At 41.8% G+C, this 15,286-nt stretch overlaps 1 protein-coding gene across 1 annotated transcript in view; it reads left to right on the forward strand.

Annotated features, from left to right (window-relative positions):
• Positions 1–15,286, forward strand: part of LOC137326682 (latent-transforming growth factor beta-binding protein 2-like) — a 607,725-nt gene that overhangs the window by 46,298 nt on the left and 546,141 nt on the right. The window contains exon 2 of the mRNA XM_067992000.1: positions 213–283. Within this exon, the coding sequence (XP_067848101.1) occupies positions 213–283 (71 nt within the window). The remainder of the gene's footprint in view (positions 1–212; positions 284–15,286) is intronic.

Here is a 15,286-nt window from a genome sequence, read left to right on the forward strand (position 1 = left end):
ACCTGGGGCCTGGTAGGTTTGGCTCAGCTACTCACTGAACAAACTTGCTAACCCATCAGGGAGTCCCAGATGTATTACTTATAATTGCTTTGTGAATGATCAGATAAATAGTACAGCCAAACAAAAAAAAATCTTTCCTAAGCATAACAAATAAAGTGAATAGTGCTTTAAAGGTAGAATTTCCTAATTAACAACACAATTTTTACTTTCAGACCTAATGTTTGTGGAAGACAATGCTGTTCTGGATGGACTGTGAGCCCTGGTGCAAACAGATGTATAAAACGTAAGTAAAATATTAAAGGAAGAAGAAAAATTGGAAATTGTATAACAACTTTTTTATCTTGTCTGTTTTAATTTTACTAAATACTGGAAAATATTATTGATAAGATGGAGTGCTATTTATGGTGATTTTAATTCTCCCCTTTCACTCTGCCCACCAAAATCAAGGAATTTATAATCACCTAAAATAAGTGTTACATAGTAGCACAAGTGAAAAGCAGAAGGGTGGTTAAGCTTGACTTCAAACTTGACACTATGAATACTTGCCGCAACTGTATATTATCTTTCTGTAACCTGAAATAAGAGGACTGAGAAAATATCTGCAGTCCCCACCACTTATAGTGGGTGCGTTGATGTCAACGCAATTTGCCTGCTATAAATGGTGGACGGTGTAACCAAGAAATTTAAAAACTAGTACACTAGTTCTCAGAATAACACTAGTTTTGGCAGAATCCTTTGCTGGTTGCTTTATCTTAACTCTTTTGTACCACTGTATATAAATTCTCACCTCCTTCCAAAGCTAAATCCCAAGCGAAAGCGTTGGGGCCAAGGGCCTCGAACACTGTACTTGATGGCGGAGATCCTGGAGCTGGTGGGCTTGGTATGGGACAACAAGAAGTCGCGTATCGTCCCACCGGCAGCGTGCCATCTTTAACGATGAGGAGCTCATCAAGCAACTTTGTTGCCATGGTCAAGGAAGCCAGGTCCCACCACGCCGATCTCCCTCTCTGCGTATTCCCTCAGGGTACCATCCTTCAGGATGACCGGGAGGAGAGCGGGGTGGGGTGGGGGGGGAGTTTTTTGGACCCGAAATCCGGAAATGAAGTTAGCGGGTCGGATTCTGCAATTGCAACTTAATTGAAGGATTACATTTTTACTTCTGGATTTTGTGCCCAGCAGCCAGCCGGATTGACAGGCTGGCTGCCTGGTGGGAGGGAAAGCAGCCGGGAAGAGATTGAAGCCTTCGAGGTTTGCATGGAGGCAATCGTGTGGGGTGGGGTAAGTCAGACATTGTAGAGGGGGGAAGTTGGACATCGTCGGGGGGTGGGGTTGGATGATAAGGGGATCTTTAAAATTTAAGCTTGGTGAGCCACAAAACACTCCTGCTCCTCCTGGCCCACAAGCCATGCAGTAAAGGCATTTACTTCGTGATCCGGCCCTTCTTGCCACCGTTTCACTGGTGAGATTCACGAGCCCCAGGAAACCCATACTGGAGGCTTTAAATTTGAAGGTCTGTTAAAAACAATTTAAAAAGACCTAAGTAACATCTCATGCTGACATTAATTGGTCCGATATCTACCTGCCCACCTGCACTAAGTAGGTACTTGCCTATGGTGAATAAATTACTCGCACACATCCAAACATGCCTCCATTAAACCCGGAAGTGGGCGCGTTGAAGCCAAGTTCCTGTCGCGCTGGAAAAATCATTCATTTTAACTTCACACCCGCCCTCAACCCACCTGTTCTCGGGGGTTAAAATTGCGACCCCCCCCCCCACCCTTTTCCAATTTGAACGCCTGTATCACCCCGGGGATGAGCTGCCCTTCCCGGCCGGACTCGAGCACCAATCCCGGCTCCCCAAAATTGATCTCTTTGCAGAATGGCAAGCTTGCATCTACAATGATTTTTTTTAACAACAGATCAGGAACGGAGAAATTAAAACATCCAGGCCATGCTCCTGCCCAAGAAATCCAGCTCTAACTCAGTCACCGGTGGCGGCAAGTCACACTTTAACAAGATGAGAATAGCTGATTGAAGCTGTTTGAAGTGTCCGAAATAGTCGGATGTTAATTAATACATTTTAAGCAGCACCAATTGCCCGATATAGGCAGCTGTCCAGGTTACGTGCGGACAGAGTAAGTGGTGGGGACTGTATTTAAACAAATTAACTTTCTAATAGAAGAAAGAAAGACTTGCATTTCTATAGTGCCTTTCACGGTCTCAGGATGTCCCAAATCGCTTTACAGCCAATGAAGTACTTTTGAAGTATAGTCACTGTTGTAATGTATGGATACGGAGCAGCCAATTTGCGCACAGCAAGGTCCCACAACCAGCAATGTGATTATGACCAGATAATCTGTTTTAGTGATGTTGGTTGAAGGATAAATGTTGGCCAAGACCCTGGAGAGAACTCATTGGAGGTATGGGACACTTGCATCACTTGTTTCTTCCTGTGCAGACACTGTGGAATTTGTACTGAAAAATTTACTGAGACGGAAACAAATCCATGTGTAATTTTGAAAAAATAAAAGTTTTCCATTGAAATGGCCACAGAGCATTGTCTGTCACAACTCGCTATTAGTGTGATAGCAGCATTGACGGACTATACTGCTCAAGATGGATTCAGTGGAAGCAGTTTAACTTGGTTTTAACCTGTTGATGCTTTGAAAGGAACCTTTGTCCTGTACTGTATTTGTGAACAAAAGTAACTAGACTGAGTGGCATGCTATTGATTCATTTCTTGAGTATTGGTTCAATTCTGGCTCAAATGAATGTCATAAGTGTCCTCAATCTGATGATGGTTAAGGGTCTTAAGTAAAATTAGATTTCACAGTCTCAATTTAGTTTTCAGAGAACCTGTTCAAAAAGAAAATTAAAGGAATAATGTTCAGAAATGTTTATAAAGTTTGCAGTGGCAGAAATTTTGCTTGAGTGGTATTACTGCTGAGAAAAGGCACTTCAAATAAGGGTAGCTTTCAGACCTCCACAGTTTCTCCTGCATTCCACAAAAGGTTTTAATGTACTGCTTAACTTTTACAATACATTAGTTGAGTTCTCATGGCATTACACACAGAGTCACGATCAAGTGCCCTCTTCATTTGAAGTGGGGATAGAGGGCAGGGCATAATTGGACCCGGGAGCACTGAGGCAATTCAAACTGTATTTTAAAGTCATACGTTCTATCGTTTTTTTTACACAATACTATGATTTTATATGATTTATAGTTAATTAGGAAAACCTACTGCAAATTTGGAAGCAATGAAGTAGAGTTGGTTGGGACATCATTGGAGGCACTGGACACTCATTGGCTCTTCTTTTGCAGACACTGGAATTTGGACAGAAAAAAAATCAGCATACAAAAACAAATCCACATGTAATTGTAAAAAAAAGTTTTCTACTGGAATGGGCACAGAAAATTATAGCAACATGGGGCATAATTTTAGCTCGGAGCCGGGAAGAGAGCGGGAGTGGGGGGTCGAATCACGGACGGGAAACCCCAAAGTACGGGTTTCTCTGATGTCCGTACGATTTTGACGTAAGGACCTCTGTTATTTTTTTTTGTCAATTTCTCGTCCGACAGGCCAGCCTGATTGACAGGCTGGTCTCAGTCGGACGGGAGAAGAGCAAGGAAGAGGTAAATCTTAGATTGTATGGATGGGAGGGGGGCATGGGGGTCACCGGGGGGGGGGGGGGGGGGGGAAGTTACCTGAGAACGGGTTGGTTGCCCGCCCCTCGTCCCGCCCCACTGAAAACCGAAAATGCGCCGGCTGGAGTCTGAAATTGTTGCAACTTCAATGCCCCCCCGCCCCCAACCCACTGGTTTTTCCCATTTAAAATCCTGCCCATGGTGCTAATGTGTTGCCACCGCTGTTAGGTTGTAGCAGTGCTCAAGCTGAAAATTACTTCTGGATCCAGCAGGAGCACTTTAGTTTAATTTATTTTCTTTGCAATAATGGCTAACGAGCTTGGAAACACAAGACTGATAAGCTACAACACTATCACTGGTGGGAAGGTGTAATTACAATGTGACTTGTTTTACAGAGGCAGTTTCCATTATGAATGTGGATTAAGAAATTATAATTAGAAAAGTTGACACAAAAATGTGACAACAGGAAGTAAGGCATTGTAGATAGGAAGTAGATGCAGTTGCAATATTTCTAATATTATAGCTATTGTTGAATAAAGTAATTGTTCATGAATCAGAGAAGAAAGGATAACTTCCCCATAGCACTACCATGTGTTGCATAATTGCATTTTATTGCAGTTATGTAGTTTAATTTTAATACATTGCCGGCTGGTGTGGTGGGTGCTGGTTCTCTGTATTGCCTTCAAGAGGGAGCTGGACTGGTTTCTGACTGGGGCAGAGATTGCATCATATATACTTTAAAGGTAACTCTTGGTCCATGTGATCTCCTGGACTGGTTTCAATTGTCTGAGGGGGTCGGACAGGAATTTCACAGGGTATTTTTACCCTTATAGGTCTTGGGTTTTTTCTATTTTTTTTTGCCTATCCCAGCAGATTACATGGCCTTTGGGGGTGGATTTAAGGTTGTGGGGTGAGGGGTGGTGGGGGAGATCAGAGGAGGGAAGAAGTGTTTAGCCATGACAGTCCAGGCATCATGGTGTGGTGCAGGCTTGATGGACCAGCTGGTCTTTTCCTGCCAGTCTATTTCATATGTTCGTCTGTTTGTCATAAGTGGAGCTCCCATGGTGCTGCTCATGTCAAAGGATACATTCTCTCTTAGGAACATAGAAACAAAGGAACAGAAGTAGACCATTCAGCCCCTCGAACCTGCTCCGCCATTCAGTGAGATCATGGCCGATCTGTATCCTAACTCCATGCACCCACCATGGCTCCATATCCCTTAATATCTTTGGCTAGCAAAAATCTATTGATCTCGGATTTAAAATTATGAATTGATCTAGCAGCTACTACTTTTTGTGGGAGAGAGTTCTATACTTCTACCACCCTTTGTGTGAAGAAGTGTTTTCTGACTTCTCTCCTGAATGGCCTGGGTCTGATTTTAAGGTTGTGTCCCCTTGTCCAAGATTACCCCACCAGTGGAAAAAGGTTCTCTCTTTCTACCCTATCAATTCCTTTCAAAATCCTAAAAACCTCAATCAAATCACCCTTGACTTTCTATATTCCAGGGAATATATGTCTAGTTTATGTAATTGCTCCTCATAATTTAACCCTTAGAGACCTGGTAACATTCTGGTGAATCTGCGCTGCACTTCTTCCAAGGCCAGTATATCCTTTCTAAGGTGGGGTGCCCAGAACTGTACACAGTACTCCAGATGTGGTCTAACCAGGGCTCTGTATAGCTGTAGCAAAACTTACTCCCCTTTTATATTCTAGCCTGTAGTTATAAAGACTAACATTCCATTAGTTTTTTTTGATTTTTTTTTATATATACCTGACCACTACTTTTTAGTGATCTGTATTCCTGGACCCCATAATCTCTTTGGACCTCCAATGTTCCTAGCTTTTCACCATTTAAAGAAAAATGGTCTACCTGTCTCTATTGTACTCATATTATTGTCTATCTTTATATATGCACTTCTGTTTAAGTTTCTCTCTTTCTCTTCTAGTCTGCATTTCTGTTCTTTTCCCTACATCTCCCTGTGTGCTCGTCTGTTCCTTTTTGACTTTTGGGGTAGAGGTGGTGGGTAGTGTGATGGTGAAATGAATTTCTGACGGCTGCAGGTCACATTTTCTGGTGATGGGTGCGGAGAAATGTGGCTGTAGGCTTTGACGGTTCCCGTCCCAACGCCTCCTGCCTTCTTGCTCCCATTCCCTCCCCCCACTGCTTCCTATTCCCACCAGTCTCTTTCCACTTCACCCTCCTTTTGCAACCATCCTCTCATTCCCATTCTGTTCCTGATCCCTTGCTCTTTGCAGTTCCCATTCAAATCTTGTATATTCTCTACCCCTTGCTATTTTATTACCTTTTCTTCCGCTGGCTCCTGTATCCCATCACCCATTTCTTCAGCTCTATCGTCTGTCCCTTCCCCTTCCACTCCCCCTCTTGCCACTCCCTTCCTTCTTCATCAGCTCCCTTCTCAACCCTATCCCCTTAATGGTGGCAAGACCATTTAAGCTTTTAATTTTTTCCAGGTGAGTTTAATTTTTAATTTAAAATTGGAGAGGCCATTAGACATCAAACTTACCTGCAAATAATTAAAAATTTAAATTAAAAGGGTACAAAATATTTTTGAAAGGGCATGGAGGCTAAAGGAGTAGGGCCTCAGGGCGGAGCTAGTCCAGCTGTGGAGCAGAAGTAGCAGTGCGATCCAAGAACAGCACTAGTGATGGGAAGGACATGGCAGAGAAGGCACATGGAAAGACCGGAAAGAGGCATAGTTGGTGGAGGAACAGAGCCCCACAAAAGACTGGGGAAAGGAGGCACAATTGTTTTTGAACAGACAGACAAACAGGGGTGGGGATAGGCTAGCAGGGCAGAAGAGGTTATCTAGGAGCAGCATAAGCGATGGGCAAAACTAGAGACATACATTAGAGTGCAATGTGAATTTTCCTAGTTTGGTGATGAGGCATCAATACTCTTGCAATACTATTTGATTTAAAGTTTCTGTGATTTTCTTGAATAATGCAGCAGAAATTCGGTTTGGTTATGAAAAGCTTCTACACAACTGTCTTTAATTCACTAAATCTGAAGTAAAACAAGCTAATTTTTTTAATTGATTGGTGATATGATTCACTAACAGTATGATTTTGGAAAGAGTAGCCCTCTTAAAACGCTTTTGGGCTATCTGGTATCAATTTGATTAGTTGAAATTAGAATTACCAGGGATTCTGCATATGAAACTTGTGTATAAAAGCTTTGAATTTCGTAATACTGCACTACATTAAAAAAAATATTTGTTCTCTGGATGTGGACGAGACTGGCAAGGCTGCATTTATTGCCCACCCCTACATGCCCTCAGAAGATGGTGGTGGTATGACATCTCCTTGAACCACTACAGTCCTTGTGCTGATGGTACTCCCTCAATGTTATTAGGTAGGGAATTCCAGAATATTGACCCAATGACAATGAAGGAAAAGTGATATATATGCAAACCATGATGTTTTGTGACTTGGAGGAGAACTTTAGAGGTAATGTTGTTCCCATAACATTACTGGTCTTGTCCTTCCTGGTGGTAGAAGTCACAGGGGAGGGAGGTACTGTCAAAATAACATTGGTGAGTTGCTACATTGCATCCTATTGATCGTACATACTGGAGTCACAGTGTACCAGTGTTAGAGAGGATGGATACTGAGTTCAGTGGGTGGGGTACTGATGAAGCAAACTGCTCTGTCCTAGATGGTGTCAAGCTTCTTGAGTGTTGTTATGGCTGCAACCATCCAGACGAGTGATGAATATTCCATCACAACAGCAACAGCTTTCATTTATATAGTACTTTTAAAATAGAAAAGATGCTAAAGCTTTTCACAGGTGCTTAATAAAAAGAATGACCTTGAGGCAAAGGAGACGTTAAGAGGGGTGACCAAATACTTGATCAAAAAGGTGGCTTTTAAGATGGTCATAAAGGAAGAGAGGCAGAAGAATTTAGGGAGGGAACTCCACAGAGAGTGGGCCTAGGCACCTGAAGGCAGGGCCACCAAAAGTCCAGCATTAACAGAAGGGGATGAACAAGAGATCTGAGTTTGGAGAGTATATTATAGGGCTGGAGATAAGTACAGACATAGGGAAGGGGCAAGGCCATGAAGGGATTTGAATGATCCTCAATTTCCTCCAGTTAAACATTGGGAAGACTGAAGCTATCATCTTCGGCCCCTGCCACAAACACCACACTCTTCCCTGGATTCCATCCTCCTCTCTGGCCAGTGTCTCAGGTTGAATCAGACTGTTGGCAAACTTGGCATCCTATTTGATCCCAAACTGATCTTCTGACCCCATATACCCTCCATCACAAAGACTGCCTACTTCCACCTCTAATGTCGCCTACCTCCACCCTGCCTCCGCTCCACTGCTGCTGAAACCCACATCCTTGCCTTTTGTCACCTTCAGACTTCACTACTTCAATGCTTTCCTGGCAGTCTTTTCCTCCTCTGGACTCCGGAAACTTCAGCTCATCCCAAACTCTGCTGCCCATATCCATCTAGAACCTAGACCTGTTCACCCGTCACCCCTGTCCTTTCTGACCTAGATTGACTCCTAGATATTAAGAAAGTAAAGACATACTCTGGATCATAGGGAACATGGGCTTGCTTATGGAAGTGGTCTGTGACACTGAACCCGAAGAAAATGTCTGCTGTTAAAAGCCAAAACTATAATAACTAGCCATGAGTTTTGGAGAAGCCTCTGACCGCACCATCTCCTTTGCTCCCTCCCTCCCTCTCTCTATTGCTGACATGCCCAGAATGCTGCTCTTCCCATATGGAATCAAGAGTTACAGCTTACGTGATCACCCTCTGCTGTCTGCATTCAATGGTCCCGATTATCTGTGGCCTTCTAGAACAGTGACATATATTGAAATAAGGAGTACTCTTGACTCAAGGGTGGTCTTTGTTCCAAAAAGACCTACCCTTTTCTGTAGAACCCTTTAAGCAGTGCCTTGCTTCAGACATTTTGCAAATTTTCAGCCTGTTCATGTTTAAGGATTCCTTTAAGAATTGGAGGCATTAAATAATCTGCCTCTGACCTCTGCATATTCCCAATGCATCATGTGCTATGGAGTAGGAGTGCCAAAAAAATTATTTTATAGTGTGAGGTCAGCTCAGTGCTGCACAACCACATGCAGAGCCCAACCACATTATTGGCCCCGTGGTAACTTTCATCGGTTTTTCTCTTTGCCTCTGTTAGCAACTTGGTATATATTTTTATTTTAAGTCAGAATAACCACTGCATTTCATGAAGGATTAAATTGAGTCTTTGAGCTATTCTTTTAGGCCTCCTTTTTTCAACTTAGGATCTGAGATCCTGTACAACTGGTTGGTACGAAGAAATTTGTTTACATCTGTGAATTTTATGATGCCAAGTATCTGGTATGTTATGAATTTTTTCACTTTGTATGGAGCAAGAGAAATACAATCATAATTATCTTCTTCTATTATGTATGTGATTGTGCACTAATATATAGTCTTATAATTTTACAGCACAGAAGTAGACTATTTGGCCCATCTGTCTGCATCAACTCTCTGAAAGAACTATACACTTAGTCCCATTCCATTGCCCCTTTTTCATAACTTTTTAAATTTTACTTTTACAAGTATTGATTCATTTCCCTTTCAAAAGCAGCTAGGAATCTGCTTCCACCAGTGTTTCTAATAAGTCATTACCTGTCCAAACAATCATCTGAATAAAAAAAATTCTTCTAATCTTTCCCTTCTTTCTTTTGGTCTTAAATTTATGTCCTTGTTACTGGTTTATTGACTAGTGAAAATAGTCGTTCCCCTCAAAACCTTTCAGAATTTTGAACACCTCCGTCAGATCTTTTCTTAACCTTCTCTGCTCTGATGGAAAGAGCCCCAGTTCATATAGCCTCTCCTCACAAGAAATGCCTCTTTTGCAGATTTTCAGCATCTGCAGTATTTTGTTATTTGTTCCTGTTATCCTTGATATCATAGTGAATTTCTTCTGTACCCTCTCCATGGCCTTGATGTCCTTCCTAAAATAAGGCACCCAAAAACTGGACACACTATTTGAACTATGGCTTAGCTAATTGTGTAGATGTAGTGTTACCTCATTGCTTTTGTAAATGCTCCTATTTAGTCAGTGCTCCTATTTATTAAACTGAGGATCCCATATGCTTTTTTTTAAACCACTTTATCAACATGTTTTCCCATGTAAAGAAAAATGTGTATCTGAACTCCTAAGACTCTGTATGTCTACTCCTTTTAAAGTTTTACCTTTTTAGTATATATTTCCTCCCATTCTTATTTCCAAAATATATCACCTCACATTCTCTTTAAGTTTCAACTGACATCGATCTGCCCATTTGACTAACGGCCTCCATCCTCCTGAAGTCTCACTTGATCTTCATAGTTAAGCGTCTCCCTATATTCTGAGTACCACATGATTAAAGTGTCATGTCAAGTAAGGTAGATCAATGATCAGTATTTGCATTATCTCATAAGTCATGAATAATGGAGCCACATATGGGTGGTGCTTCTACACACCAAAGCCAAAGCAACTATAAGTGCTGTTTTCTAGGTTAGGAATTTCATGTCGCAGGTGTCAACATTTCAAAAGCAGGATCCATTAATTGTTGTAGCACTAAATTTGGATCCCAATTGGAAATGAGGGGAATTTATCTGGCTTTAGTTTTCATTAAGCGGGACTCTAAGGGTTGTTCTCCAAATGAGCCTGAGGCTAAAGGATTGTTCAAATAACACCTGCTTTGATGTGAATCGTACCAGGTTCCAGACATAGATCCAGAAGCTGTTGTAAATAGTCTAATATATGTGATATATAGCAGAAGAGAGACTGATGCTCTTGGAGGATTACCAGTGAACAAATTTACTCCAGTTAAAACCCTAAGTTTGACTAGTAGAAGATTTATGAGAAGCCTTCAGTGTGTCAAACTGGCGATGGTAGGCCCTGTTCTGGTAAACTGTTTTTTGTCAAGCCCATTAGCTCCAGTTGAAGGATTTGACCTGAGAGATGAGACAAAGTGTCTTTCCTACAGGGAAATTAGATCTAATAAGCACTGTTAAATGCCAAGATTTCTCAGAACTATGCAAAGTCAATAGGAGCTCATCAGTATTAGCTTTACTCTTTTTACTCTGATCCTCTGCGATCAATCTTGGCAGAAATGAGAAATGTGTAGAGAAACTTACCTGTCCAAGAAATTAAGAGAGCAACCAGCCTCCATGCTGAGCTGTCCATGGTACTTGAGCAGAGCAGCAACAACAACAACAACAACTTGCATTTATATAGTGCCTTTTAATGTAGTAAAATGTCCCAAGGCACTTCACAGGAGTGTAATCAGACAAAATTGACGCCAAGCCACATAAGGAGATATTAGGGCAGGCGACCAAAAGTTTGGTCAAAGAGGTAGGTCTGAAGGAACGTCTTCAAGGAGGAGAAAAAGGTGGAGAGGCAGAGGGGTTTAGGAAGGGAATTCCAGTGCTTGGGACCTTCTAGACAGCTGAAGGCACGGCCACAAATGATGTGGCGAAGGGGCGAGGGGGTAGGGGGATGCATGAGGCCAGAATTGGAGGAGCACCAATTTCTCGGAGGCTTGTAGGGCTGGAGGAGGTTACAGAGATAGGGAGGGGCGAGACCATGGAGGGTCATTGCGAACAGTCTTGTTCAACCTGAGGCAGTGGCCAGGGAGGGGGATGTAATCAGTGGCTTGGGAACGGAGTTTATGGTGGGGCCAAAGACAATGCCTTCGGTCTTCCCAATGTTTAATTGGAGGAAATTTTGGCTCATCCAGGACTGGATGTTGGACAAGCAGCATGACGAATCAGAGGCAGTGGAGGGGTTCAGAGACGTGGTGGTATGGTAGAGCTGGGTATCATTAGCGTACGTGTGGAATCTAACTATGTGTTTCTGGATGATGTCATCGAGGAGCAGCATATAGATGAGGAATAAGAGTGGGCCATGGACAGATACTTGAGGTACTCCAGAGGTGATGGTGCGGGAGCGGGAAGAGAAGCCAATTTAGGAGATTCTCTGGTTCCATCGTTTTAAGTTTTAAAAGTTATCTCTATTGCTCAGGTTTTCCTTAAGGGATCGTATTCATTTTAATGAAAATTATTGCGAAGGTGAATACCCCTGTTAAAAAATATTGTATCATTGCCCTTTACTTGTCTCCAGAGGTGAATTGCTGTCATCCTGAAATTCCCCATAGTGAGGAATTCAGTTTAAAAAAATGTTATTGGTAATAGAATTATAACTTAACAGTTTATGTCAGCTAGTGTAAATTTCTAGCACAATGACTATTACCCTTTTAGCACTCAAAAAAAAACATATTTAAGCAAAGTGGAAGATTTTTGAGACCACAGTCTTACAAGCTGTGGTGCAGATGCAGTAGATATAATGGTTGGATATGTAATGATATAATTGTATACATCCACGTGTGAATTAGACTTGTATGTTTTTAAAAGCACCCAGACAGAATCAGTTAGTAATGTACTGTAGATGTTGAGATCAAAACACCTGAATTTGAGAGAATTATCATGACTCAAAAGGAGAACATAACAGTTTACTTAGTGAAATGAATATTCGGTCTAAGAATTAGCCCTCACAAATGTTTCAGTTAGTGCATCACAGCCTTAGCCCCTACCACATCTCCTCTTGTTGCCAGCTTATGTTTGTCACACAGTGATGATAAACTACATAGTTGAGAATAAGCTGTTTGGGATACATCACATAAATTAACTTGAAGTGCATTTTAAGGCAATATTTCAAACTTGGATTCAGATGGTATTTGTGAAGTATCTAAATCAAGGATTAAATTCCATAGATAGCCTTCAGTAAATTACAAGATAGCAATGCTATCATGGGGTTCAGGTGAAGTCAGAGCCTCGAGTAAAGTGTGAGAGGTTTATATTTCATAATTTCATAGTAGGTACTGCACAGGAGGAGGCCATTTGGCCTATCGTGCCTGTGCTGGCTCTTTGAAAGAGCTATGTCCCTATCTTTCCCCATAGCCCTGCACATTTTTTCCCTTCAAGTTTTTATCTAATTCCCTTTTGAAAGTTACTATTGAATCCACCCTCTCAGGCAGTGCATTCCAGATTGTTACAACTCGCTGCGTAAAAAAAATTGTCTCCTCATGTCGCCTCTGGCTCGTTTGCTGATCACCTTAAATCTTTGTCCTCTGGTTACTGATCCTTCTGCCACTGGAAACAGTTTCTCCTTATTTACTCTATCAAAACCATTCATAATTTGAAAACTTCTATTGAATCTCCCCTTAACCTTCTCTGTTTTAAGAAAAACAATCCCAGCTTCTAGAGTCTCTCCACATAACTGAAGTCCCTCATCCCTGGTACCATTCTAGTAAATCTCTTCTGCACTTTCTCTAAGGCCTTGACATCCTTCCTAAAGTGTGGTGCCCAGAATTGAACACAATACTCCAGCTGAGGCCTAATCCATGCTTTATAAAGGTTTAGCATAACTTCCTTGCTTTTGTACTCTATGCCTCTATGAATAAAGCCCAAGATCCCATATGCTTTTTTCACAACCTTCTCAACTTGTCCTGGCACCATGAAAGATTTGTGTATGTGCACCCCCAGGTCTCTCTGTTCCTGTACCCCCTTTAAAATTGTACCATTCAATTTATATTGCCTTTCCTCATTCTTCTAACCAAAATGCATCATTTCACACTTGTATGCATTAAATTTCCTCTACCATGTGTTTGCCCATTTCACCAGTCTGTCTACGTCCGCTGAAGTCTGTTACTATTCTCCATGTTGTTTACTATGCTTCTGAGTTTCTTGTCATCTGCAAACTTTGAAATTATACCCTCTATACCTAAGTCCAGGTCATTAATATATATCAAAAAGAGCAGTGGTCCTGATACTGACCCCTGGGGAACACCACTGTATACTTCCCTCCAGTTGTTCACCACTACTCTCTGCTTTTGGTCCCCTAGCCAATTTTGTATCCACGCTGCCCCTGTCCCTTTAATCCCAAAGGTTTTAATTTTGCTAATGAGTCTATTATGTAGTACTTTATCAAATGCCTTTTGAAAGTCCATATACACAACATCAACTGCACTACCTCGTCGGCCCTCTCCGTTACTTCATCAAAGAACTTAATCAAGTTAGTCAAACTCGATTTTCCTTTAACAAATCAATTAGCCCATACTTTTCCAAGAGCCAATTCATTTTGTCCCGGATTATTGTCTCTAAAAGTTCCCCCACCACCGACGTTAGGCTGACTAGCCTGTAATTGTTGGGTTTATTCCTCCTTTTTTGAACAGGGTTGTAACATTTGCAATCCTCCAGTCCTCCAGCACTGCCCCCATATCTAAGGAGGATTAGAAGATTGTAGCCAGAGCCTCTGCAATTTCCATCCTTCCTTCCCTCAGTAACCTGGGATGCATCCCATGTGGACCGGATGACTTTTCTACTTTGAGTACTGCCAATTTTTTAAGTACTTCCTCTATCTTTTTTTATCCTATCTAATATCGCTACTACCTCCTCCTTTACTGGTACAATGGCAGCATCCTCTTCTCTAGTGAAGACAGATGTGACGTATTCATTTAGTGCCTCAGACATACCCTCTGCCTCCACAAAAAGATCTTTTTTGTCCCTACTCAGTTCCACCTTTCCTTTGACTACCCTTTTACTATTTATATGTTTCTAAAAGACTTTTGGGTTCCCTTTTATGTTAGCTGCTAATCTATTCTCATACTGTCTCTTTGCCCCCCTTATTCCTGTTTTTAGATCTCCTCTGTACTTTCTGTATTTAGCCTGGTTCTCTACTGTATTATGAACCTTAAATTCATCATAAGCCTTCTTTTTCTGTTTCATTTTAATCTCTATATCTTTAGTCATCCAGGGAGCTCTAGCTTTGGGTGCCCTTTCTTTTCCCTTCGTACCCGAGCCAACTCCTCCTTGAAGGCCTCCCATTGTTCAATTACTGTTTCGCCTACCAATTTTTGATTCCAATCCACCTGGACAAGATCCCTTTTTAACTCGCTGAATTTTGCCTTCCTCCAGTTAAGCATTTTCATATTTGATTGTTCCTTGTCCTTTTCCATAACTTTTCTAAGCTTAATGATATTATGATCACTGTTCCCCATTGCCCCACTTTATTCCCCAGAAATAGATCCAGCACTGTTTCCTTCCTGGTTGGGCTGCAAACACACTCTTCCAGAAACCTCCCCCTCTTTGCACTTTACACTGTTACTGTCCCAGTCTACATTGGGATAATTGAAGTCCCCCATTATCATTACTCTCTAGTTCTTGCATCTTTCTGTAGTTTGCCTGCAAATTTTCTCCACTATCTCCTCCCCACTATTTGGTGGCCTATGATATACACTCAGTAGCATAATGCTCCTCTATTGTTCCTTAATTCTAACCATATATCATGGTATCATTGCATCATAGTAGGTACAGTACAGGAGGAGGTCATTTGGCCCATCGTGCCTGTGCTGGCTCTTTGAAAGAGCTATCCAATTAGCCCCGTTCCCCTGCTCTGGATCGGCAAAAATAGATTCCGTCTTTGACCCCTCGACTACATCATTCCTTTCCAGTGCTATAATAGTTTCTTTGATCAATACTGCCACCCCTCCTCCTTTCTTTGCTTCTCTGTCTTTCCTGAATACCTTGTAGCCAGGAATATTAAGTACCCAATCCTCCGCTTCT

The sequence above is a fragment of the Heptranchias perlo genome, chromosome 10 (assembly GCF_035084215.1).
Source record: "Heptranchias perlo isolate sHepPer1 chromosome 10, sHepPer1.hap1, whole genome shotgun sequence".
NCBI classification, from domain to species: Eukaryota; Metazoa; Chordata; class Chondrichthyes; order Hexanchiformes; family Hexanchidae; genus Heptranchias; species Heptranchias perlo.